We start from the raw sequence: 27,957 nt of genomic DNA, 5'->3' as shown, positions 1-27,957 counted from the left end.
CTTTTGAATATCAGCCACAAAAGGCATTTCACTTAGTGAAGCAGGGGAAAACTTTGCAGAGAGTGTACATGTGTGTGTGTGAGAGACAGAGACCCAGTTTGGTTTAGTGAAGCTGCTTCCTGGCAGGGTGCCTCTCTCTTCTCTCTTCACTCGTTTCTTCGGCAGAACATTTAACATAAAAGAGGATGTGGCTCACCGGCAGCACAGGCTCTGAGTGATCAGAACAACAAGACTATTGGTTCATTTGAGAGATATCAGCAATGCTCTGTGTTCCGTGCACGTAACTACATTTAGATAAAAAGTGTACAGTTAGCATTTAAAGCCCAGTGTGTTCATCTGTGCATGACGTACGGCAGTGACACCACGTGCACGGTGGTTGGCTGCGCGTCTGCTCGGCTGAAACGACAGCAGGCTGGTTACAAAGACCGCTTAACTGGTTTCACGAGATTGCAGTTATGGGGCATTTTGGACTTCCGCCACTTTGCCGAGTGGCAGAGATCCAGACTCATTGTGCTTTTCTTTGGATTTCCACAGCTCATTGATGAGATGATCCTACAGCACAGCAGGTGGCAGTAATTTATCAACCTTAAGCTTCCACATGCATTCACAAGATAACAGCTGTGAGGGAATGAAACTCAACACACAAATTATTGGCTCAGCGACTTGTTTTAGTTCGCTTTTCATAAAACTTCTGCTATGTTATTAGAAAAATAGCCAAGTGACGCATAAAAAGGAAATATTTATTTACGGCTGTTTATTTAGTACTAATGATGCTTACCACTGACTCTCACAGGTGGGCTCCTCACCAGCGGGCTGGTAGAGAGGCTCGTCAGCACCATAGCGGCCGTCACTTTGTCCATATCCACTTCCTCCTCCGACCGCCTGTGGAAACAGAAACAAAAGAAAACTTTACTGAGCTGCTTCCAATCAGTTAAAGAGAAAGACCTTATAACTCTCTCACAAATAAGTCCAGACTATTACACTTTTTTCTTTTTAAAACGGATAACAATAAACACACTACAGGCACATTACCATTTACACGAAGCTCGAGAGCTCAACATGTGTTTGTCTTCTTCGCTGCTCGGCCCGGTGTTTTTAGAGGGAAAGCAGATGTTGAGGTTTCCATGTTGCTGCGATGACTGCAGCAAAAACTGCTAATTACATTCAAGTTGGTTTTTTTTGTTTGACTGATGCAATCACCCAGACACCATTAAGAAAAATAAACAGCTAACAGAATAAAATACAAATAGAAACTAGGAAACTGATTTACTGCACAGGATGTTGCAGGCTGCAGAGATGACACACTTCACCCCTGTTGTTAAAAAACAACAATAACAACAACACCCAGTATCATTACTGATGCATGCAAAAAAATAATAATAAAGAAATAGTGTTGCAGTATTCTGCTTTGTGCACGATCCTACTGATAAAAAAATAAAACAACAGGGCAGGATGGAAAAATGAGAGAGCGGGGACATGTAATAACATTCACCGCCTCGTCTAATGGACAGAACAAAGCACCGCTGTCACACCCACCGCTGAATACCACAGTCAAAGGCTAGATGTCGTTCTCAGTGTTTATTTTTGGAAGAGTTTTGAGGCGCACACGCTCGGTTTCAAGTTGACTCAGTTTAAGAAGCCAATAAACACAGCTGACATTGAAACTTAAGGTTACTAAATGCATCCGTTTTCTGTGTAGATACAGAGAGGAAAGAAAATGTGAGTCTAGCTTTATCTGCCAAAAGTTTTCCAGAGTGGAACCGGCCTGCAGAGAAGAACAAGGTGCGGTTTTGCTGCTTTGGCAGCAGGAATAGGTGAAAGACATTTTAGGTCAGTGTTTGGATAATTGACACCTCTCCTAAAATGTTTATACACGGAGAAAGACGACTGGTTATTTGCTAAAAGAAGAGTGCAGCTGTTTAATGACTGCCCGCTGATGAGCCACTGACAGGGTCACGTCCATGCAGCGGTGAAAACACTCAAACACATAAAGATGATCTCTACCGGGAATGCTTGCTGGAAGGTAATAAGTAAATTTGCGGTCTCAGGTGAAACGGTAACTAAATGTTAATTAAAAGCGGGTTTCATTGCCCAGAACAGCGTTCTTGCTGACTCAGAGTGGGCCTCTGGGAAGCAACAAGAGAGGAAGTGTGATCAGTCATCGATCAGCAATGTGTCAGCCACACTGGCCTAGAGACCAGTCAGGGTATGGAAACGTGTATGTCCTGACAGGTTGGTGAGTGTTTGCTGGAGGCTGCTCCCTGTTGCCAGGTGAAAGTGGTCACAGTGAGGGTGCAGCGCCAAAAAGTTCCTTGTGATCTCTTTGGTCCCTAGCAGATTGACACGGTCGCCAAGGGTTTGCATTGAAGACACCAAGTGATCGGCAAAGACTCGTCATTTACTCTCTGAGCTTTAGTAAAAAAGTGTGAAATGAACTGAAAACGGAGAACGTTCACCTTAAAACTTTTAAAGCTATGCCTCAGCAAAAGATGCAGCTTTTACTTTGAAGGTGAGCGTTCGCAGTTTCTGGTTTGTGTCACACCTTTTCAAAGTTCACTGAAGCTCAGTGAGTAGTTTGCAAGCATTTGCAGTCTTTCTTGCACACCATCTACTCCTGACTGAAGCGATTGTGGGGAGGATTTCGTTCCAGCGTGATATTCCTTCTTATGACCAATTTCATGCTTGCAGCAACTTCACCAGCGACAGGTGGTCTCTAGGACGGCGTGACTAGAACTTTAGCAATCTACTTCACAGTGACTGTCAGCAACCTCCTGCCTCCGGTCAGGGAATGCTTTCCATAGTGACCAGTGCTTGCCAGGCAAATCTCTAAGGGAGTGTGTGTTACCTTTTCTGACCAAAATATGTGCATTATATGTGCATCAGACCTTTTGTAAATGACGATTATTATTATAATGCTGCCAGAAAATCATGGATGTGCTGTGACTGCAGATGAAGTGAAGTTTTTATTTTTGGCCGCCAGAGCCGAGCGAGAGCCTGTTAGCAGCTACAAGTTCAAAAAGCTAACAGAGCTAAAGGGGATTTCCAGAGCTTTTTCTAAGAAAAGAGACTTTCAAGGGACTTTTGCAATCAAGTCATTTCCCTAAAATGGATCCAGCACTGGGTCGAATGGACACAATTTTGATAAAAAACCTTTACTAATCAGATCTGAGTAGCAGTTTTCACAAACATAAAACACGTGAAGCTTTGTTTAAAAGACATTTCGTGACTTTTCATTGGACAAAGAAGAAAAGAAGTTAAATATAAATGCAACGACAGGTTCACGTTGTAGAGAGGCTCTTTAATGCCAGCATCTTCTTGTCGGTAGTTTCGCTGTGAATAAACGACACTTTAAAATTTATGTGAAAGTAATTAAAAGCGTATTTACTTCACAGGGGAAAAGAAAAGAGCGATGTGAGCAGAGAACAGGAGCGCGCTAACAAAGGAAGAGCCTCAGCCTCCATTAGCTGATATCTAATTTATTACCCTTTCGGCTGTTGAATATGATGTCATTACAGCCTCCACATAAATCAAGAAAAGGAGCTGCACGCACAAATGCCACTTTTACCCCTGACCCCACCCCATCTCCCCCAACCAGCCACCCAACATCACCATTAAAAAAAAAACACTTCCTGGTCACCTTGGGAGGCCATCATGTAACTGTAGATATTATATCCACGGTAACAACGACAGACAGTAATTGCTGGGCGCTTTGTCAATCTTGAAATATGAAAGAGTAAATCCCAGGAAAACACATTAGGAAGACATAATTAAGATGTGATGTATGAGATGACGAGGACGAAGCTGAGAGAGCGGGAAAAGGGAATTTCCCAAATCGCATTTGTCATTAGTGGCCTTATCAAACTTAGTTTCCATCCAAGTGCTTATTATGGCTGTAATTAAACACACGGGGAGAGCATGCATGCACGCATGTGTGTGTGTGTTAGAGAGGGGCCCGTTAAAACACATGATACATGTGACACAGGAGACAGGGTGGGATGGTTAATGGATCGGTAAGTGAATTCTGAGAAATGAACTTCATACCCTGGCATGTTTGTGTGCGTCTCTGTGCGCTTTAATATTCTTACTTCACTTTATTTGTAATAAAACATCTTCCCATATCCGATCCCTGGAGCTTCCTAAAGGGAACATTATCTTGGATGTATAGCTTCATCAACAGAAAACTAGAGAGGAGGTAAAGGGCTTGTTTACTAATGCAGATTACATGAAATGGATCTATGTAATTTTATCTTGCTGCCGGCTATTCATAAATGGAAAATGAGTTTACACTATAGATGCTGTTAATGCTGCTAAACCTTTAGAGACTGATAAGGGTTTTTTTTTTTTTTTTTTTTTTTTAAATGACCTAAACAAAGGCCGCGGACGCTTTAACCGATACTTCTGTTCAAGCAGCGTTACCAAATCGAATTACCTCTCTTCACTTTACAGCTGCCCCCGAGCTCTTTTACTCTAAAAATGCAAATATGTCACTGTTCATGGACAACCCTCCCACGAGATGATTTCACATTTCCATACACTCACCTGGCACTTCACTAAGTACACCTGTTCAACACACAAACCAATCAGCCAATCACATGGCAGCAACTCAACATATTGATGCCAAGAGGATCTGCTGAAGTTCAACCAGAGCATCAGGATGAGGAGGAAAAGTGATTTTAGTGACTTTGGCTGGTATTTATTTTAGAAACTAAATAAGAGTGTACATCACTGTCCACTGACAACAGACCCATGAGATTATAAAGACACTTACAGTATCATACTTTATTTTAAAGGCAGCAGAGTAATTATAAACCTGCATGCTGCTTCTTCTTTTTTTTTTTACCCCTTCCTGCCCTCAGCTCTAAATTTAAATGCATGCGGTAGAAAATAAATTTTCATTAAAAATAGAAAGACAGCACAAAAGATAACACAACTGTGGCTGTGTATAATTTTTTATAAACATAAATAAATAAGCTGCTGTCATTTTCTAAATTAAAAAATCTAATTATTTTGGTCTGTATGTTTTTAGGATTGTTTTTTTTTTTTTTTGTTCCACCATCCACAAAAAAATAATAACAATGTTTTTAAAAATGTAAAATATCAAACAGACTGTGTGCAATCACATATTGGAAAATCTGTAAGGACAATCCAATAAAGCAAGTGAAATATGCATCTTTCTGCGCTCTCACTGGAGCTTTATGAGAAAAAGTAAAGTCTGCAAGCTTCTTGAACCAATAAGGTGCGACGCCAAACCAACAGGAGGGTCAGGCAGGTCTCAAAATACACACAGTCCACAATCTGAAGACTCGCTTTAGTTTTTGTTGTGTTTTGATCCAGCTTACACACCTAACAGCTTGGTTAGGTTAAGAAAAATTTCATATTCTTTCAACACCGAACAAGTCAGCGAGAGCGACTCTGACAGAAAGGCTTGAGGGCAGAATTTTCCCATATGTGCCCACTCCCACACACACCTAAGGCAAGGTTTTATCCTATCTTTTTTCTTTTAATTATTCACTTTATATTATTAGACAAGCTTAGACTGGTTAATGGGCTGAAGAGAACATAAAGCAAAAACAGAAAAGAAGTTGATTCGGGCTATTTGCCGTCTCACAAAGACCTGCAGATCACTGCCCGACTGCAGGGAAAATCATGAACATATGTTGGAAATGACAGATTAGAAACTAAAGAAGTTAAAATTAGAAGTAGGGACGGTGTTAACCCTCTGTGGGAATGGAGGCACAAATAAAACAACAGCTCCCTCTTCAGGGGACTGTGATGAGCTTGGATGAAGATGTGGCGGTTTGCCAATATGTGTGTGTGTGTGTGTGTGTGTGTGTGTGTGTGTGTGTGTGTGTGTGTGTGTGTGTGTGTGTGTGTGTGCGTGCAACAAGTGGTGAAACTTGTACTTCCACAGCCAGATGTGCCTACTCTTTTGAAGGCAGTGAATACAACAAAACAAAGGGCCTCCATGAGAACAAATGAGACAGGAAGCGGGGTCACGTTCTTCTTCTTTTTTTAATGTGTAAAGTCAGGTCGCCACCATCGAGGGGGGACGTGGAGGGTTTGGTTTCAAACAAAACACCGGGCAGGAGGAGAAAGGGGGGGAGACAATAACAGGGGGGTCATGTTACCGTGGCCACCGTGGGTTGGCAGGTAGATGGAAGACAAAGAAATGGAGGCCTGGTCTTTGTTTTTCATCACATTTTTTAAATTTTAAATGAAAGAAAATACGTGGAAGGTGGAAAAAATATAAACGTCTTACGAACGGGTTAAGTTTGCTGTTTTATCTCAGTATTTAAGGTAAACGCAGCCATGTGAGTCTTTCCCTTTATTCCACTGGATAGTTACAGGGAGTTCATACGCCAAATATACCAAATAAAAGCTCAAACGCTCCTTATTACTCGTTATCCCAGAATTTGACCACGCACACTTAATTCAACAATCCTCCTTTTTACAGTTAATGAGAAAAAAACCTCTGGTCAGAGTGAATAACAAGATCCCGTCAGAGACACAGACTCTTTAAAATCTCTAATCTTTGTTTTCTCTTTCTCCACACTCCCTTTTTCTTTTCCTCCCAAATGCCTTCAAACTAACTGGGCCAAGGTCAGTCTGTGCACACACACACACACACACACACACACACACACACACACACACACACACACACACACACACACACACACACACACACACACACACACACACACATGTACACAAACATGCACAAATGCCTGGTAGCTTTACTTTATATATCACCCCAAAACTATCAGTCATTTTTAATGAAGGCAGCTGAAAGGTGTGGTGGGTTACAGGAATTCCCCTGAAACACAGGCCAGTGCTGCCAAGCACACTCGCCGCCCCCCCCGACTCCTACACTCTTCCGTCTCCTCGCCTTCCCTTCGCCCCTGCTGGACTCTCTCTCTCACTTTTCACTCCTGCACTTTGAGCTTCTCTGACTTTCTTTTGCCGTGGATCACAGCGGGAGCGAAGTTAAAAGTGTGTGTGTTTTGTGCACGCGTTCGCTTTGGCTCCTCTTCTTTGATGCCACGTGGCGTGCGGTGGTCTGCTCCTTTATAACAAGCACTGGACTATGAAGTCTATTTCCTCCTCAATACGCTCTTATAAATCAGAGAGCTCCTCCTCTGCTATCTGCTTATCTGATTTTCTCCCCGCTCTCCAACACACACAAACTGCCAAAAGGCATCTGAGAATGACACGGAGCTAACATGCATGAAGGGCACAGCTTTTGATTGGCAGGTGTGTATGAAGGGAGACGCTGAGGAATTTCTCTGACATGCTTGTGTGCATCGCTCAGAGATGTTTCTGATAGCGGTTCTTTGTTGGTAAACACGCATAAACAAAACAAAACAAAAAACACTGTATTTCCATAAAAGCTGAGACACAGCGGGGTCAGACTAAAGCAGAGCATCGCCTATTCAATTTCCTGAAGCGCACTTGGGCCCGGCCTATTCACAAGGTGGGCATAATTGTGTCTGTGGGGCTAGTACACATCCTGCCAACAGCTGCAAGACAGTGTTTACCTCTTTGCAAAGTCAAACGTGGCTCGTAAGCAGCATCAGTTTTTATGGCTGCAAAAGGAATTCAACAGCACATAGAGAGCGTGCCCAAAATAAATAATCTCCCTTTAGTGTTGTCCGTTTGCTTATTTATAGACTTGAAGCATGAGGTATACTGGCAGTTAGGTTTATGCATTTTTGGATGCTGGCACGACTTAGCTTTAATTGCAAGCCTTGACCTAAATGCTGCTTTCAAGTTTCACAGTCATTTCAGTGCACAGACACCTGTTTGCAGTAGCTCATGAAAATGCTCGTGAAATGCTCGCCTTTAACCGTTTTGCGCATACTTTGCGACACCCAGCAACTCTCGTCTGAAGCCCGCGGACAACAAGAGTTGATATGTTGTTTCCAAGATTTTATGTCTTTAGTTGTGACTTCAGCATACAGTGAATTCACCATCAGCTTGACATCGTGACGTGTATAATAATCCACTTCTTTACCTTTAAAAACATTAGAGTTGCTCTCACCGTCTATTCAGGTCAGTATCCATGTAGACTAGCAACGGCCAGCCAACTTCGTGTTGTGAGCAGAAAGTGTTGCACTTTATTTACGCTTAACAATTCGACTGGAGTATTTTGTCTTCAGTCAGTAAAACAGGTGACTTGCAACTGTAAACCAGGCACGCGGCACATCTAAAGTAAACACTGCAAATGCAGCAGAACCTGTGAAACGATATATTAAAATGGCCGAAGTTGAAAGTGTGTAAAGTAAAGCAAGTATTTATCTTTAATCTGTAATTTGAATGTTTTTGATACATGACCATAATGAAATTGCTAGATGCTGCCCGTTTACTACTGCAAATACAGGTAAATGTTATTAAAGCTGATTCTGCTTCTTTATTGATTTCATACTTTATTCCATCACATAATCACAAGCATTTGGAACTTATCCACTTGCAATTTAGAGATTAATGTGATTAGTTCAAATATGAATTTTAATTATTTCGTTTTACATTTTCCGACTTAATAGATTAAACGACTGATGACTGATTAAGAAAATAATCACATTTTTTCACAGTGAAAATATCCATCAGTGGCAGCTGTAGCTTGCCTAATGACGTGTGGCTTCATAGCTTCTTCTTCTTTAAAAAAAGAAAAAGAAAAAATTCTGATCAATGTCTCTAAAGCCACTTTGAGATCAACAGATGGTCTGAAGCGATGCGGACGCTGTGCATCAAGATAAAGTTGTTAAACCGGTCAGTCTACATTTCTGCCCTCACCTACACCCTGGAGGATTAGGTAGTGGCTCAAAGAATGAGATCGCAGATACAACTGGCAGAAATGAGCTTTTTCTAAATGGTATTTTGGCTACTCTTCCGAATCGAAAGGAACCAGTCGAGGTGGTTTGTGTATGAGGCATTTCAGGGATGTCTCAGAGATTATGTCTCTCAGGTGCCCTGGTAACCCCTCGACATCCCCCCAGAGGAGCCACAGGTGGTGGATGGATTTTGACAATCTTTTAATCATTTAAACGCTATTATCAAAGAAAAAGATCCAATTTAATCACGGAAGCGGACGGCATCTGTTTATATATCACTGTAATCTGAGCATGTCTGAGTTTTGGTCTGCCTGTCGGATAAACTGAGGCATGTGACGACCTCAACTCAGCCAACAACCAGTCAAGAATTATGAGCTGTAGCACAGTTTGCTGATATTTCACAGTACACCAACTGATTAATCCCAATTAAGCAGTGGCACATTTGTTTATTTCATTTACAATAATGTTTCTGAGCTGCACATCTGTTTTGGGAGCGACACAAACACACACATAAACAAGCCATATAATCAAAGGACCTAGTCATCTTTCTAGCCATAACAACATATGCACCGGCCTCGCAGCCAGCTTCTTGAAATAGGAGCCGTGGGCATCCTTCCTTTCACGCAGACTCTGCTTCAGCCCTCAGAGCTGAAGTGCCAAACCTCCATCTGATTCACTGTAATGCGAGTTTCATGGTGAACTTCAGTCCAGATCCTCTGGGCCCTCTTCTTAGAAATCTCAAGATGCCCACATTTAGTGTGGAAACATCACAATGGAAAAATGGGAAAAGCAGATGGTGTTAAATTACAAGCTGCCTTCTTTCTAGATTTGGAGAGGAGAGACCTTGACTGAACCCATCAGACTACACGCAAACGAATAACAATGCCACGCTTGGTCATGATTGTTGTAATCACGCATGGAGGTGGCATTTCTGACACAACATCGTGGTTCTCTGGTTGATAAACGAAATAACTGTAGTAAATACAGAGTTCTAATCCATCTCCTATTTTTATATGAAACTTAAGGTCGAGTTAAAACTTCACAGCTGTTTTTTTTGTTGTTTTTTTTTGAATGGCACTGGCCTGAATCGAATTTGACAAACTACACACTAATTGAAAGCGCAGCAGCCTCAAAAGTGCAACCCCAACACTGCAGCAACACCTTACCTCTCATATATCTGTGTAATGAGAGCCGACAGTCGTTCCTTTTTAATCATGAACGGGGAGTTCACATTAAGGGGTAAAACACACAAAGACGGAACGAGACGACTTCTTCTTCTTCTGATTTGGGAAGTCAAAAAATTTAAAAAAATCAGACCCTGAGAAAATTCTCGTGCTGTGAAGCCTCTCCAATTCACTGCCCCTAATGAAGTGAGGCCAAGACGTAATTATGAGTGACTGCTGACTTTCAAAGCTTCAAAGATCAAACAAGGAGACGGGACCGTGTTCGAGAAAGTGCTTTACATGATTAATATCAATCAAACCCCGAGAGGCAGAGCAAAGTGTTTCTGGTTTGTGAAAAATCAAATATGTTGAACGAGAGCCTGAAAAATCTGCCCGACCACGCCAACACCATCATCTCCTTAAGCCCAGAAAATCCTGCACACATCTAAAGTAAACAGTACAGAGAATAGCTCACTGGATGTAGAGGGCTGGTCACGTATAGATTAGTGAAGATGATGAAACCATTAAGACTCAACAATAATATTGCTGAGAGCCACAAAGCGTCTAATCATTGGCTTTCGGTGGCAGCTAATTAGTTGATTACACATTAGCATGTTTTAGTTGTCGGCCTCTCTCTCTCTCTCTGTCCTCCAAACACGCAAAGTCAAACACACAAAGCAAAGCGGGCACGCTTACACATGACAATCTGTGCAGATGGAGATGGACACGCACCGTTTGCTAGGTTTTAAACAACAAAAGCAGCACACAGAGACACTTTTCTCATAGCTACAGCTCTCCCCCAAGTGAAAAACAGGGCGTGGCATTAGCTGGCAAGTAGCCAAAGCCCTGTGTGTGTGTCTGTGTGTGTTGCTTCCATGTGTACCAAGCCAGTCACAACTGTACAGTGTAAACTATTTGCAGATCAACAGAGGAAGTTGCACGCCTTTGTCCTTCTCTGCCTCTAATGTACCGAGAGCAGATGTGGCATGTTTTCACGTGGCGATTCGGCCTCTTTCTCGCGCAGTATCCTCTCAGAGTGCACTTTGTTACAGGTACACAATGCCAGCTCTTCTGTGGCTCGATCTCATTCTTTGTTGGAGTACAGCTGATCTTTAGTATCACAGAAAACACGGCCTCTTACTACACACTACACCACTGGGACAGAGAGTGTGCACACAAAGACGAGAGGAAATTAGATCACAGATGTAAACAGGCACGTGCGTGCGTGTGTGTGTGTGCGTGTGTGTGTGTGTGTGTGCGTGTGTGTGTACGGGGTTAAAACAATTATTTGCACTTAGATATATGAGTTTGCTTGACAAACGAGCAGATAAATGTGGCTTAAGAAGCCCTCAGGCCTCAATTTTCATTCTGACAGCTGAAATTATAATGATTTTAACATCATCTGGACCAAACAGTCTTTGAGCTGCAGATCACTCACAGCCACTCACAGAGTCAGTGAAGCTGAAAACCTGCTTATTAGAATATCTGAAAGACATTCATATGCTACTCGTCATTGTTGACTCATAATCCCCCCCCCCCCCCCCCCCCCAAAAAAAAAAAAAAAAAACCCTCCTCAGTGTCAGATCAATTTCTGGCATGACGGCCGCAAATGTTAAGCAGCAGCTGTCTTTCATGATTTTTATGTATTACCGTTAAAGAGGCAAGTCGCCTTTTCTCGGAAATCACCAGACTCTTACAACCGAGCTTAAATAAGAAAAACATTATAACTGCTGCCTGCAACAGCCAACAAGTCGGGAAAATCAGAGACATCACCATTCGCAACGATAATAAAAAGTTTAAATGTTGCTTTAGGTCTTGGAAAAAAGTGGAGACACGCAGTATCGGCGCAAACTAGTGATAAGCAGCAGCTTGTGTTGAGTGCCTGCTTGAAAAATTAGCCAAGCTCCAGAAAATTTGTCAGCATTCCTTATCGCTTTCCTTCTCCTCTCGCTTTTCTATTAAAATGAGGAACTCCAGGAACAGCAGCCATCCAGAACAGCTTTGTTTATGACCCACCGGCAGACTGTTTTGTGAGACAGGATTAGCTTTGAACTCGAATGTAAATATGTAGTGACAAAGGCGAGTCAGGGGTGGTTAAGTGCACGAAAGAATGTTTTTTTTTTCTTCTCTTTTTAGGTAGTGTGTGTCTGTGTTTATAGAATGAAAGTGCTGCAGGGTCAAGAAATGCACCTTTCTTATCCCTGTATATGTGTGGTATATGGTATATGAGTGTGTATGTGTGTATATATGTGTCAGTTTGATGTATATAAGCTCTGATTCGTTCATATTTCATATCCACAGAGACGGTTAATCCGTGAGCAACTGAAATGAGGGCAAATGATCATCCGCTCTCCCTGCTGCCCTTTTGCCTTTTAATATGCCTTTTGACTGGCACGCACACACACTTCAGGAGTGCGCCCTAGATTTACATTTTGCATTGGAGATTCTATTTAGATCCTAGCATATAGGATATGTACCAGTCTCTGGGTGAAGCCTATACACACAGATACACAATACAGCGCATGCACACCTTCATCACTAACAAAAGGTTTTTATTATCTAATATTATGGTAGCAGCTGTTTTTACTTGACTGGAAGTAAAAAGACACTTAATGGCTAATAAATAAGACTTTCTAACCTGCTGCATTAACCCGGCATCACAGTATAACATGAAACAGTCACAAAAAAGTGATCCGTGTGTTCACGTTTATGGACATGAGAGCTCACTTTTTTTATGACAGTCAGTGAGACTTTCTCAGTAATATATCGAAATAGCAAGTCTAATTGTGCCTGCAGTGTGCATTTTGTCCAGAATAAGCAAGGATGTCTCACCATGGCAACCATGAAAACAGAAAAGAAGTGATAACAATTTTTACCAAAGCATGGTATTTTTTTTCCTAAACCTAACTGAGAAGCTTTTTATATCCCAGCCACTTATGAAGATGTTCTATGAAAGTGAATAATATACACTCACCAGCTTCTTTATTATGCGCACTTCACTAGTACCAAGTTGGAACACCTTTAACTCTTTGTTGCACAAATTCAACAAGGTGCTAGGAGCAGTCATCGGATACTTTGCTTCATATTGACACGAGAGCATCACACAGTTGCACAGACTTGTCAGCTTTACATCCATGATGGGAATCTCGTGTTCCACCACAACCCAAACATACTCTACTGGAATAAAATCTGGTGATTGTGGAGGCCATTTGAGTACAGTGAACTCATTGTCGTTTTCGAGAAACCAGCTTGAAATGATTCGAGCTTTGTGACATGGTGTGTTATCATGCTGGAAGCAGATGGGTACACTGTGGTCATGAAGGGATGGACACAGTCAGCAAAAACACTCAGGTAGGCTGTGGGATTTAAACACTGTTGATTTGGTACTAAGGCAAAGTGTGCCAAAAAATGTCCCCCCACACGCTTAAATGACCACCAGTGGTGGTAAAAATGTAGCAACAGATAAATATAAGCCTATGCTTGCTAACAGGAGAGTCACCCAGTGTGGTCTTCTTCTGCCGTAGATCTTCTGCTTTAGTCTTTATGCATCCAGAGATGCTCTTCTGCATACCTTGGCAGTCACTGATGGTTTTTTGACTTCCTCTCAGCTCAAAGCAGTCTGGTCATTCTTTTGTGACATCAACACTGCATTTTCGTGCAGACAACTGGTGTTCACTGGATATAGAGTTAGAGATATGGGAAAATCCAGCAGTTCCTGAAATACACAGAGCAGCCTGTCTGGCACTAACGATCATTTCACGTTCAAAGCCACTTAATCACTATCATCAATTTGAACTTTAGTACGTTGCCTTAATCGTGTCTACATACTTAACCACACTTAATTGCTGCCATGTGATTTGCTGATTAAATATTTGTCTTAATGAGCAGTTCAACAGGGGTAACTAACAAAGTAGCCAGTGAGCGCATGCAACAAACGGCATGATTACTCATGATTACTGATGGCTCTCTAAGAACGGGTGTTTCTGCATTCTAACAGAGGATTAGATCATTTTTGTCCTGTCTGCTCTAATTTATTGTTTTGGTCAGCGTGTTAATGAATGTCGCACACCAGTGGGGGATCCATCGATTGTTTTGACCAGGGGTCCCCAATCCCAGTCCACGAGGGCCGGTCTCCCTACAGGTTTTAGATGTGTCCTTGATCCATCACAGCTGATTTAAATGGATAAATTACCGTCTCAACTGTCTTGAAGTTCTCCAGAAGCCTGGTAATGAACTAATCATGTGATTCAGGTGTGTTGACCCAGGGTGAGATCTAAAACCTGCAGGGACACCGGCCCTCATGGACCAGGATTGGGGACCCCTGGTTTGAAATTCAGCAGGTTGTCTTGACCAAGTCCACATGCCTCAGATACACTGAGTTGCTGCCATATGACTGGCTGATTAGGTAACTGTGTTAGCGAGCAGATGAGCGGGTGGACCTATGGATGTAAATGTACAGTTATGCTTTTTATACTGTAGAATCTGCAGGCATGAATTGTTCGGTTAAGATTCATAAACTACTGGTTTTTTTGCATTTATTGACTTTTTTCTGAGGACGGGGGGGGGGTATCGACTCAAATCTTGACGTACTGAACAGCTCCCCCCGTGACAATGCTATCAGTGCATCTCTGTGTGCTTTCTTCAGAGCTGAATCTGCACTTGAATCAAATAAGCACCCTGACAAACACGCAGCTGAATAACAAGAACAACAAAAGCACTCGTCTCCTCTTTTTTAGGCAAAACGAGAAGAATACACAAAACACACATCAGCAACTCTGGAAAGCTGTGATCTGAATGTGTTTGCAAGTTGAACTTTTGCACCCAGAAATCGTGACAATCCGTTGTCAGCCGACTGCACACAAACATTATCAGGATTACCAACCATGTGAAGCGCGAGGAGACTGTGAGGTATCATTGTGCAGTGTTTCATCTTTTCCTGTCTACAGATTTTCAGCTAAAAACCAACCACATGGAGCGTCCTGATATCAAGCGGTTTCAGACAGTGCCAGGTGATCCTTAGTTAAAAGTCACTACTTTATCGATCTGTCTCTACTTTAACCTGTATTATAGAATAAACACATTTCCCATTTACAAAAGAACAATTAGGGGAAAAGCATAAACATAAACCTTTGACAAAAAATTAAAAATTATAAAGAGAAACGCTCTTATTCAAAAAACAAAAGATAGTAATATTTCTAACAATACAAAGAGAACAAGGGATGCAAAAGATAAAGGAAGAAAGAAAGGTTAAGAGGTGGGAGACGGGATAAGCAATCTTAGCAAATACACACACACACACACACACACACACACACACACACGGAGAGTGATGGGCTTTCCCTGAATAGATGTTGCTGAATGCCGTAATGAGCAGAGCGAATACAAGTGGATCTCACTGCTCCGAGCTATTCATTTGGCTTCTTCGTGTGTTCATGTGACAACATATGTGTGTGTGCATAAGAGTGTATGAATAAATGTGTCATGTTCTGAGAGATGTTTATGTTTTTGCGCCGCAGTATGTGCGTCTGAACACAGGGCAGCCGTGTGACTGTATGTGACGCCGTAGAGAAAGAGTTTCCACCTCATTCTCCTTCCCAACATGTTTTTTTAAATTATTATTTTTTTAAAGCAAATTATTTAAATTATGTTTGCAAATTAATAATAAATATTAAAACAGACATTTAATTCATGATTATTATTATTATTGCTTTTTTTCTTTTTTTAATAGACGATCGTTTTGACTTTGCTACAGGGGCAAGCTTACCACTGTGTTGCATCACCTCCTTTAACAACACTCTGTAAGCATCTGGGCACTAAGGAGACCAGCTGCTGTAGTTTTAGCGCTGAAATGCTTCCCTATTCATGCTTGCTGTAGGATTTCACCTGCTTTACACTTTGGAGCCTCCTTTGTTGTAATTTTTATTTCTGTAATGTGCTAAACGCTTTCGACGGGTGACAGGTCTGAACATGTCGTTGCAATAAGTGCCGAATGTGGTTTGGCTCTGTTGCTGAGATCAGCAGCATGTCAAACTCTAAAGCCTCTATTATACAATTAATAATCTGATGCCTGTAGGCTGCAACAGACACCGATCAGAGATGCTGGATTTGAAAACTGTATTCTGATAACATCACAACTCCCTGTTAAACTGTGAAATGTGACGAGAATCGTTTACAAAAAGAATTTCAGAACACTTCACCTGAGCTCACCTTAAAGGATTCTCATTTAAGATGAAATTAGTGTTTTTTTTGTGTGTGTTTGAGCCCGTGCAGTGATTTCCACTGGAGAATCAGGTCTGTTTTTAATGCAAGGCCACCTAAGGACTATCTCGACCATTCAGCTCTGGTTTTTAAGTCGTGTTCCTTTTTCTTTGAGAGATTCTTTTTAAAGATATTATGAATTGAAAGTAGGGCTGCTCGATTATGACAAAAATGATAATCACGATTATTTTCACTGAAATTGAGATCTCGATTATTTGACGATATTTATTTAACAATAACAATGTATTGAATAATGACTTGATTGCCAAAAAATAAATGAAAAATGTAAACATCTATGAACTTTGCAGTGTTGCTCTGTGGTGCAGCTACGACACTGTAGCAAAGTTTACACACTATGTCTACTTGATCCACGTCTGACTCCACGAACCCATAATGTTTCCACACCACTGAAGTTTTTTTTACCTCTCTTTTCAACCAACAGCAGTCACTCTCCTCTCCAAATAACTTCTGCTTAGCTTTCCGAGCTTCCCTCGGGTCCTCTTAATCAGCGGTCCCCAACCCCCGGGCCTCGGACCGGCACCGGTCCGTGAGTCGTTTGGTACCGAGCCACAAGAGTTGAGGCTCAGGTGTGAAATGTATAGTTTTCAGGGTTTTTATCGGTTTTCAGCGTGATTTTGTTATCGTTTTTATCGTTTACTCGGTTTTCCTTGGTCTTTTCACGTGTGTTATGAATAAATTTTCTTTTTTTCGGTACCGGTACTAGTTTTAATTTGTTGTATTTATCCGCGACACCTTAAAGGCCGGTCCGTGAAAATATTGTCGGGCATAAACCGGTCCGTGGCGCAAAAAAGGTTGGAGACCGCTGCTCTTAATTGTTGTGACACGTGTTCGAAATGCAGAGAGGTGCGCTCGATTTGCCACACAGAGCAGCGCGAGAGTAAAGCACGAGGGAGGGGCTAATAATCGGCTCAGTCATTTTTAATGATCGTTGAAAGCCCAGATCGTAATCGTGATTAAAATTCGATAAATTGAGCAGCCCTAATTGAAAGTAATAAAATTCCTGAAGTTGTAAAAATAATTTCCTGTTTAGAAACATTATTTTTCAACTGCTGCAATAAACACCCTAGCAGTCTTTGACAGAGCGGTCAACTCCTGCTAATCTTAACCTCTGAAAGGCTCTTTGGGATGTTTTTCAAAACTGAATGTTATCATTTAATAACTTGTTTTTTGTTTGTTTATAGGCCACTAAAAGCTACAGATACCATAACTATTGCTAAAAAATGATGCAGGAATGCTTTTATGCACAAAACATTAGGCCATAGAAAGAATGTTTTAGTCAGTACAAACGCAATACTGGAAAACACAACTTCTACAGAGGCTTCAAGGCAAAAGTGCAGAGCAGCAGCTTCCATGCTTCGCTGATTGCTACGCATGCTTAGGCACAGTTCTGAGAGATGGTCATCATTTTGGCATCAGTTAGAGCCCAAACAACAGCAAGACTTATAAGTGCCCTACCGTAATTGCAAGAGTTAGCTGGCATCCAAGCATTTACAAAGACGGCCCGTTTCCTGTCCATTTGCTTTATTAAAACTATTAATATTGGAAAAAGGCTTAATGAGATGCAAGTTCAACAAGTACTAACCAAGTCCAATCTGATATCAAACTTCCTGTTTCCTTTAAGCACTGAGTATATTTACTCCTGCAGTTACCTCTCACCTCATCAGTGTTTGCGTTAGCGTTGAGTGTTGAGAGCAGTGGTGATTATGGGGGTCGTAAGAGCAGCTGGTATTAGCTCAAAGTGTTCTTTCTCTCCACCTGCCCTCTGGACACCTGCCAATAAGTCGCATAAACCACGGACACATGAAAAAAAAAAGAAAGCACCCTTTTATCACTGCCGAGCTCGATTATAAACACCTTGGCTGTAACCAGAGCAGATGCAGACAGGCACATGCCCACACTTTCATACGTACACCTCTAGCGCTTCAGCTCCCCAGAGAGCAATACACACATTGGAGAAAGGAGCCTCTTTCCCAATTACACTTTGTGAGAGATGGCTTCTGTGTGTCACAGTGTGCATGTGAGTTTGTGTGTGTGCGGGCTTGCTGAAGGTGCTCGTAAAACCTCCAGAGATTGAGTTGATGGAGAGCATTAAAACAGGCCTATCAGCTGGTTCAATCACTTCACCCAGCCTCCAGGCAGGACAAAGGATCTGCCCGCCACTTCAACATCTACCTAAAAGCCTTTTACTTACCCCCCACCCTTCCAGCCCCTATCCCCTTCTCATTCTTTCTCTCTAGCTCTTCCTTCCCCAATTTATTTGCTAATTGTGCAACATTTAACCTTTTGTAAAGGATAAGTTGACTGCACGACTTCAGCGTTTAAAGAGCTCCTTGCCCACTGGTATAGGAAAACACAGACACAAAAAAAAGAAAAGAAAAGAGAGAAAAAAAATCACTCATTGGCAGCGAGACAATCAATGCAGGATGCAAGCATGTTTGGATGACCTTTCCGTTCAATCTTTCTTTGGTGCAGAAAAAGAAAAAGAGAGAAAAAAGGGACAGAGAGAAGCGAAGGGTGTGTCTTTGGGGAAAGGTCTGCATTAGGCGAGCATCACCTCTGATTAATTTACTCCTGTGTGGTGTGAGTGTGTGACACCGCCCAAGAGGAGACAGCTGCGACGAAAATAAAAAAAAATGAAAACACAAAGCAAAAGAGGGAGCGAGGGAGCTCGAGTAAGAGAGAGCCCACCCCTTCCTTCTTACTTTCCAACATGTCAACAAGTCCACACAAAGACCCCGCCATTATCCAATATAGATCTATACAGATACATGCGCACATTAGTAAGAAAAACCTCTCTCCAGTCGGCACTTCTGCTTATTTGTTCCCACACAAAAATAAAAGTATAACATGAGAACTGCTTTGTATGCTTGCTGCGTAGTTATATTTTCTACTACAAAAGCAGAAAATAGAATTTTAATCAATTATTTCATGACAAAACAGTTCCGAACTGTCCTGGCTTTTATGTTCAATTGTCTCTGGCACCTTTATAAGTGTTACTTTTACTCCGGCTGTACCATTTGACGAGTTGGGGTAGCCTAAACACAGCCCAAGAAAGCAATTCTCTTAAACTGTTAGCGGTTGGATGGGGAATACAGAGCAGTAATATTTGAAAGTATCAGCAGTAAAATTAAAGAAATAAATAAAAATAACTAGAGTACCCCAGCGAATTGGTCCACTTTTAAAGCAGATGGGGGGACGAGTGGTTCACAAGAAATCCCGCTTTTACATAGGTTACTGCAGATGCACAACATCGCAATATTTGCAGAAAACAAGAATCTGTAAGTCCCACAAACAAAGAGAAATGCTCCACATCCCTGCTGCATTATTAATAACTGTGTAGGATATCTGCATTCTTCAAAGCACAGCCCGTGTCGCACCATGTGGAATGAATTCACCCGATGAGAGGATTTATTAAATCGCATCCGAATGCAAGTGTGGCAGAAATGACAATAAAACCGGCAGAAAGGAAAACCTACAGGCTACGTGAATGTGACTGCACTCCCGAGCTGCACTCCCGCCACCTGTGTGTATGTCATCATGCCGCTCACGTCCTCAGCGCTAACGCTCTAAGCAGCCGCGAGCGAGGCCACAAATTGATGGACGCTTTCAACCAGCCAACGTGCCAATTGTCACTTAGCATTTGGGTCAACGCTGCGTCCCTTAGCTTACAGTAGCCTGCAATCAAAAGGTAAACAAGGAAAAAAAAAAGATGTCTCTTTGCTGTCTACCGCTCTCTGATACTGTTATCAGTTTCAGATGGGTGATGGTTCTGATTATTAGTTACTTAACCCTTTCTATGGGGGAACAACTACAAATGACTGGCATATTTGCATAGCTAATTTGAGGTGTGCATATGTGTGTTTGTCTCCAGTGGACCTCTGTATACATGTTGAGTACACTGCATGTTAATTTATGTGTACATTATTAATTAAAGCTAAAACATTTAAAGTTTGCATGTGAGAATGTCCAAACGAACAGCGGGTAGCACCAAAATTCGTGAACACATTTGAAATGTTGAGAACGCTCCAGGTTGCCAGAATTCGACACGGCTCCTTGTCGTCGAACGCTTGGATAAACAACGTGTATCCGCCTCTGTGTGTTCCGTACGCTGCTGTAATTTTGCCACGCTGCCTCTTCTAGAGCTCAGCAGCAGGAGAACATCTCTCTTGTCAGTCACAGGAAAAATACAGTCACATACACACACACAGGCACACAAAGCAGGCAGAAAAGAGAGAGAAGACAAAGGAAGAGAGGGAGGGCTGGACTGTGGGAGGGTGGGAGAGACACGGATCATGGGGGAGCGAAGAGGGGGAAAGAGCGGGAAAGCAGAGATGGAGAAAGTAAGACAGAATGTCTCCGGCGAGGGAGGTAAAAGCAGGGGGGAAAGAAAGAGATGGAAAGCTCATGCAGTGATCTGGGCAAGTGGGACAGTGGAAGAGAGATGAATGTAATAAAAAAAAACAAAGGTACACGATTGGCCAGCAAGAGTACAAAGTGTACTGTAAGTGGGAAAAACAGGAGGGAGGTTAAAGGAGTAAGGGGAGCGACAGTTTTCTCTTTGTTTTAGTGAAGATCAGTGAGACATCATCTCCCACACAGCAGGATACATTCACCTCTGAGTTAATACAATATATAAAGCCAGCTGTCAAGTCTGATTTAGCACCAGTACAACTTTATTCAGGTTAGTGAAGGCCGTGGCTTTGACTGGCAATGCAATAAGTTGTTACTGGAAGAAGGTGTGTGTGTGGCTTATACGTAAGTTGATTTTAAGTTAAAGCGGTCACCAACACTCCCCACAAAGACCATACTGCAGGGAAGCACCCGTATTTACACTGATATCAATGAGAGGTCGTGAATTATTGATGCTATATGGAGGAGTACGGCTACGCAACATGGTTTATGTGCATGTTTGCAGACCTAAGCTGGAGAAAATGCTTTGGTGTGACTGTCTAATGGGAGTGTTATGTTTCCCTCCATCAAGGCTGGAGGAGCAAAAATAAGAGAGGGTGCTTTAAAAGAGAGACCAAGAGAAGGGGAGAGAGAAACCCCTGGTAAACACATCCATTTTCGGCTCATAGTGAGACAGTGCTGCCAAAGCTGCTACAATACACGCACACAAGTACACACTCAGGCATACATTCAAAAACACAAGCACAGCATCTGCAGCTCTGCAGCTCGCTGGTTTGGCAGAACATTGGAGTCCCACCCGACCCAAACCCGTAAAGTGATTGCACACACACACACACACACACTCAGACTATCCCGCTCACATGGGAGTCAAGTCGAGCATGTGGAACCCAAATCAAAACAATAACAACCTCGCCTGCAGAGCTGGTAGACCACGTGACCGAAGCCACGGGCTCCCATTGTTTACAGGGGGACATGATACAGAAAGCATGTGGGAGGGAGGGTAATGAATCTATAGTTGGGGGAAACAGTCGCATCGCTGATATTAAGAACGCTCCGTCGGTGGGGCTGGTGTTTGTCTAGGAAAACAGGAGATGGTGCGAACAATCTTTCCAAATAGGGGGGCTGAGGGGGCAACTGTACCAGCTGCCTTCTGAATTCCAGCACCACCCTGAAAGTGTACACCCCGCACAAAGATACTCCTATAATCTACCTCAAAGCAAGAAGTGCCACTGCTGGCTGTTTAATTACTTACAAGCTGTTTTGTACAGCTACGAGCGACAACCTGAAGAAGAGCAGCGCTGTAAAAAATAAATAAATAAATAAATAAAAAATTAACCTTTTACCTTCAGGGGTTGTGTGTCTGTGAGTCTACAGTAAGCATGTCTGCTGACCTTCAGGTGAAACTAATGAAGCTAATGACAAATGTCTTTAAAGAACAAAGGACAATGGAGGAAAAGAGAGAGAGTGAGACAAAGAAGAGAAAGTGCGAGTGGATAAAAGAGAGACACGGAGAATATTGCACTGGACCCCTACAGAGATGAGACGGGCCAATCAGAAGCTTTATCTTATTTGAAGGTTGGGTGGTGTGTGGCCATGGCCAATTATGATCTGGCGCTTTTATGATGCAGCTGAGGTCCACCATTTAGAAGTTTTAGCACCACCAAAAGCAGGTTTACAGATTTTAAATGTCACGATGATTTCTGAGAGACAATCACAAGGACAAGAATAAGGAGCAAAGGCAAAAAGCAGCCTTCCTCCATGTCCTTTTGTCTTCTTCCACTGAATATAAATCTGTCCAAGTCAGTTAACCGAAACCCGGCAGATGACAGTTTAAAATCTATTTTGGAAGTGGCTGCTCACTTATTTACAGTCCTGCTCTGCTGCCTCCTCGCAGCTTTAGATCTTATTGGAGACACCAAAGACCAGGGAGGCCCCTTATTGGATTATGGAGTAAAAGGATATTCCACTGTTGTCCTATTTGGGAACAATTTATGTAGATCTTTCTCAGCAGATGGTTGTTAGATGTCAGACTCGCCAATGGCTAACTTTCAATTAACTTTATCGCTCCCCTCCTCGCAGCATAAGGCCTCTTTGTTGAGGAAGACATCTGTGGGATAGTTTTGGCTAAATGCAGAAGATTTAACAGCACTGAACTCAATTCAAAGAAGGCTGCACAGCAGTGGGCTTTCTAGCTTTCCGAATAGTTATTTCATCGCTAAACATAACAGTACCAAAAAAAAAATAACCTGAGAGCAAATCAAGCACATCTGCACCGAAAGATCCCCGATACACGCTGCGCTGTCACAACATTAAGCGTGTATAGTTGCTGCTTATATGAAGAAATATCTTATTGCTCCCTTTGAGGTGAAATTACATGCAACAGTTCTAAATGCATTATAGCCTCTCCCACGGTGTAAATATCTTTGATGCATCTGTTAGCCCAGAAGGTGCATTCATCTCACATCTGGATATTAACACTCATGTAGACATAATGGTTTTGGCTCGTTACATAAGTCAGGATCGGATGAAGGCCCTGCTTAATCTACAAATTTGTTTCTGTACTTTTATTTTTACTGCAAACGAACAGAAAAGTGCTTTTACAGACTGCTTTTTTTTTTTTTCTTTTTTTTTTTTTTACAGTTTGGCTGTAACCCAGGCGGTAACTGACAATCGCTTTCAACATCAGTTCTTTAAACGATAAAACGTATTCCTGTGGTTAAAACTCACTTCTCTATCAACATGATGGTGTGAAATGTTGTTTCAAACAGCTAATTAGCAGGTAATCTGTCCTCCTCTGATCAATACTCAACTGTCATTGGATTAATACAAAAACCTTTGATACCATTAGTAGAGGATTATGGGGTCAAAGCTCTTCTAAAGGAGGAAAGGAAAAATTGAAAAATGTGAGATTTGTCCATCCAACCACAAGTGTTGGGGGGGGATTACTGCACTGAAGATATTTTGCTGCACACCAAAGGGTTTTTGAAACCGAGCCAAAGGAAAATGACTAGTAACGTAATCAGATTACTCTGAGCTCACTCTGAGCCAAGAAAACCCTGACACTGACGGGAAAAATGATAGAAGGCATGTCACGATACCAGAAAATCAGTAGTCAGAGCCAAAGCCAGCAGACGTGCAGGATTCTCCATACCCAATTTAAAACCAAAACAATCTCATGTACTTAAATTTAAACTTAAACAAACTCCTTTATTTAAAAGTAATTTTAAAATTAAAATCAACAAATATTATCATTATATTTTGTAGACAGGACAGACTGAAATGTTAGAATAGTGGCTGATTAGCCTACTAAGGTTACAATGAGGTATAATGTTAGTTACATCACGGAACGCCATGGAAGTCTATTGCATTATGGATTTTGGTCTATGGATTTCGCTACAGCAATGCCAGCTGTCTCAAACAAAATGGTAAAGTGTATTTCAGGTTAAAAACCAAAGTACTTTCATACCTGACTCTTACTGCCTTGTCAACAAGTTGGGGCGGCGCCATCGTGCAAGCTGCACTAATCTTTCATGTTGTTTTGTGTGCCATGTGGGCGTCATTCTTCTTCAGCACAAAACGATAGACTAGAACACTTCAAGGTGTCTGATGCCTGGATGAATTGCTGCTGTAGTGCATGCGCTGCCTATGGTTCAATCAATCCATCCAATTCAGAGTAACGGAGGGCTGGAGAATATTCCAGCTGTCATAGGGCGTGAGGCAGCTCACTAGCCTATCACACTAGCCTATCACAGGGCTAACACAGAGAGACAGACAGCCATTCACATTCACACCTACGGCAAATTCTGACTCACCAAGTATTCCTTTGAACTTTTGTTAGAATGTAGAGTACATGGAGAGAAACCACAGGGAGAACATTCAAACTCAACACAAAGAGGCCCCGGTCGCCCAGTGGATTCAAACCCATGACTTCCTCGCTCTGTGAGGCAAAATTGCTAAACAGTTTACCTGGACCTATGGCATATTTGCGTTTTCTGGATTTTGCTATCAAAAGGTATCAACAGCTTTGGTACTGATGACATCCCTAACTTAGAAACCTTTGTTGTGACCTAAAATAACCCGATATAAGAGAAACGCTGTTGGTGAGTAATATAGTAGGATTGAAACCATAAAAAGGAATTAAAACATCCTTACCACACGTATATTAATGTCCCTGAAAATATATACTAGCCATAAAAGAACATGCACAGACACACAATTAATTTGATAAAAAAATATGCACTGAACCATGCTAAGGAAGTCTCACAGCAATTTACACATTTCATTCAAAGATCTGAGAGACTAATTGAAAGATGTTCCTGCATAATACCAAGATAAGTTACTGAAGACAGCACACCAAACAGTTTTTATATGGTGCCTCAGTCCAGCTTCTCAGCAGATTAAAAATACAATTAAGGGCCCCGCAATAAAACATATGGCGAGCAGTTTATAGGAGGAACTACCACGGGTATGCCGTTGACTTTAATTTGCACTTATCTGCTGAGATTATAACGAAGAATAACGGATTGTCCCATGCAAACACCACGAACAAAGTAAGAAAACCATTACAACATCTGGTCTATAAAGCGGACGATGCTGGCATTCCGCATAGTGACAACTCAAAAGTAGAGTAAACACATACACACATCCAGATTAATGAAACACAATCAAACCAGGGCACCTCCACCCTACCTTCACCGCCACTTCGACATGCCTCGCCCACTCTGCCAAACCGCGATAAAACTGATGTGCGACACTCAAATTAAAAGGTGGCTACAGTTATGACACCCTCATGTGGTGCTCTTAATTAGTACATCTCCATTTTAATTAATAAAGCCTGTCAGCCTGACAGACATCAATAATTTAAAACAGACAGGTCAGTGAAGCTTTACAATTGATGGCCCTAATTAGAAATAATGTGTGCAGGTGGGAGGGACTTCAGCAGCGCCGGGTTTATGTTTGGGTTAGACTTGCAAATTCCTAATGGTACCACAATATTTTTGTGCCCCTGGGTCAGTGTAATAGTACTGATATCAAATTATGGCAGAAATTGTAAAATCTGTGTGACATCACTTTGAGATCTCTGTGTTTTTTAGAGCATTTTTTACAGCATGCGAGATGTGCGTCTTTCAAAAAAAATAAAGACCATATCTACAAGATTAGTTCAGAATAAAAACACACAGAAACTGGGAAACAAGGTAGTAGACTGCAGCTTAATTCCAAAAAAATTGAACAAACATGTTTAAACAACAAGCTGCAATATATATTCCAAACCTGTAAGCACATTCTTAAAATGTCTTAGTATGGCAGAGCAGCACACAAATGCTTCACTATTTGAATATTTGTTTAATGGGTTTTCTGCTGAAAAGTCACACATACATAAACTAGTCGGCAACCCCCTTGAAACCTCTGGTTGCTAGGGAAAAATATGTATTCCTTATTTGGTTGCTGGAGGTGACTGACACCAAAAGTATTGACTTCTTTTACACACACACATGAACATCCCATTCTTAATCCATAGGGGTTTAGGATGATGTCAGCCCACCCTTTACAGCTATAACCCCTCAAACCTTCTGGGAAGGCTTTTCACAAGGTTTAGGAGTGTGTGTATTGGAAATTTTGACCATTCTTCCAGAAGCACATTTGTGAGGTCAGATACTGATGTTGAACGAGAAAGCCTGGTTCACAGTCTCTGCTCTAATTCATCCCAAAGGTGTTCTGTCGGGTTGAGGTCAGGACTCTGTGCGGGCCAGTCAAGTTCTTCCACACCAAACTCACTCATTCATGTTTTTATGGACCTCGCTTTGTGCACTGGTGCACAGACATGTTGGAACAGAAAGAGGCCATCCCCAAACTGTTCCCACAAAGCAGGTAGGATGAAATTGTCCAACATGTCTTTGTATGCTGAAGAGTTCCTTTCACTGAAACTAAGGGGCATGGGTGAGTGAATACTTTTAGCAATATAGTACATCTATTGAGATTTTGGGGGTATTTTGGGAGGCTCTTAAGTATTGGCATGCATGTCAATAATGCTATATGTAAGACTTTGCTGTAGCTTCAAACAAATATTACACACATATTGTCCATTCAAAAGCACAGCAGCCCACGTAATCCACCCTGTTGCTTCTCTTGCTTTTGTTCAGCATCTGTTCACTAGTTAAATGTTTGAGCTTCGAGGAAATCTTTAAGTAAAATCCACATTAACTTTAGGTCATCATTAGTTCATATGTTTGAATACGATGTGTGCCACTTGACAATGCTGCTAATTAGTACTACCTATACACACACACACACACACCACAGATGAGAATAATGCACATGCGTCAATAGGATCAATGGGTGCTTTTCTTTTCCTACAGCACTCAGCAATCAGTCCATTAAAATGGGGACTATAGATTAGTCCACTGCAGCAGCAGAGGGCCCACAGAGCTAACGTCACACAAACACTGGTTTTAACCACTGCTATATACATTTCAGGCATATGACAACTGAATACAAAACCCCTTGATGGCGAGGAAAACAGTGATAGAACAAATTTCTGGTATTTTCCGAGAGGCTTTAATTCATTGATAAATTGTGATTCTGTGCTGTCACGTCAAAGCATTTAGTCACCCTCCCCTGACAGTAATAGTGAACATTATTGCCACGTTATCTTTATTTACGGCCTCAATACCTGTTTTACCCAAGTTTTTACTGATGGCTTCCAAACAAATGTGGGCTATAATGAGTCAATTACACTGATAGACATCAATACTGGACATCTTGAGTTTCAAATACATTATTTAAACCAAAGTCAATCAAACCACATGCAGTGAACCTTCAAATTAAGACAGGAGATCATTAATGTTTGTAATTAGTGTGCCAGATGTGTGCTGGTGCTTTCAAATCTCCATCGTTAATGTCAGTGTAAATCCCAGACTACACGGATGTTCACAGCAGAGTTTTTAATAACTGCGCCATCCAATTATGAAATCAATTGAAATGAACCACTCAAACCCAACCTGACCAACAACTCCACTGCAAGACAGCTCATCCATAATTCTACAATTTTACAGCCACAATCCAGGCTATAAGCTAAAGCCCAACCAATACTGCATATTTAGGTGCTAAAGACCCCAGCAGGTGTTACTCCTGTCAGCAAAGAACAGGAAAGTGAGAATACAATTCACACACAAAATTTGGGCAAAAATAATCTCAAAATGGTTTGAGATTATAGACAAGAAATAATGCAGTACTGACAGTAAACGAGTACTAGCAACGTGTATCTGACAATTTGT

General features: G+C 41.7%; 1 protein-coding gene across 1 annotated transcript in view; it reads right to left on the bottom strand.

The window, feature by feature from the left end:
• znf704 (zinc finger protein 704) overlaps positions 1-27,957 on the bottom strand; it is a 64,005-nt gene that overhangs the window by 19,532 nt on the left and 16,516 nt on the right. The window contains exon 3 of the mRNA XM_006787865.3: positions 779-882. Within this exon, the coding sequence (XP_006787928.1) occupies positions 779-882 (104 nt within the window). The remainder of the gene's footprint in view (positions 1-778; positions 883-27,957) is intronic.

Source organism: Neolamprologus brichardi, chromosome 22 (genome assembly GCF_056152115.1).
Source record: "Neolamprologus brichardi isolate AB-2024 chromosome 22, ASM5615211v1, whole genome shotgun sequence".
NCBI lineage: Eukaryota > Metazoa > Chordata > Actinopteri > Cichliformes > Cichlidae > Neolamprologus > Neolamprologus brichardi.
Note: the sequence above shows the minus strand (reverse complement) of the source record. Positions and strands in the feature narration are given on the sequence as shown.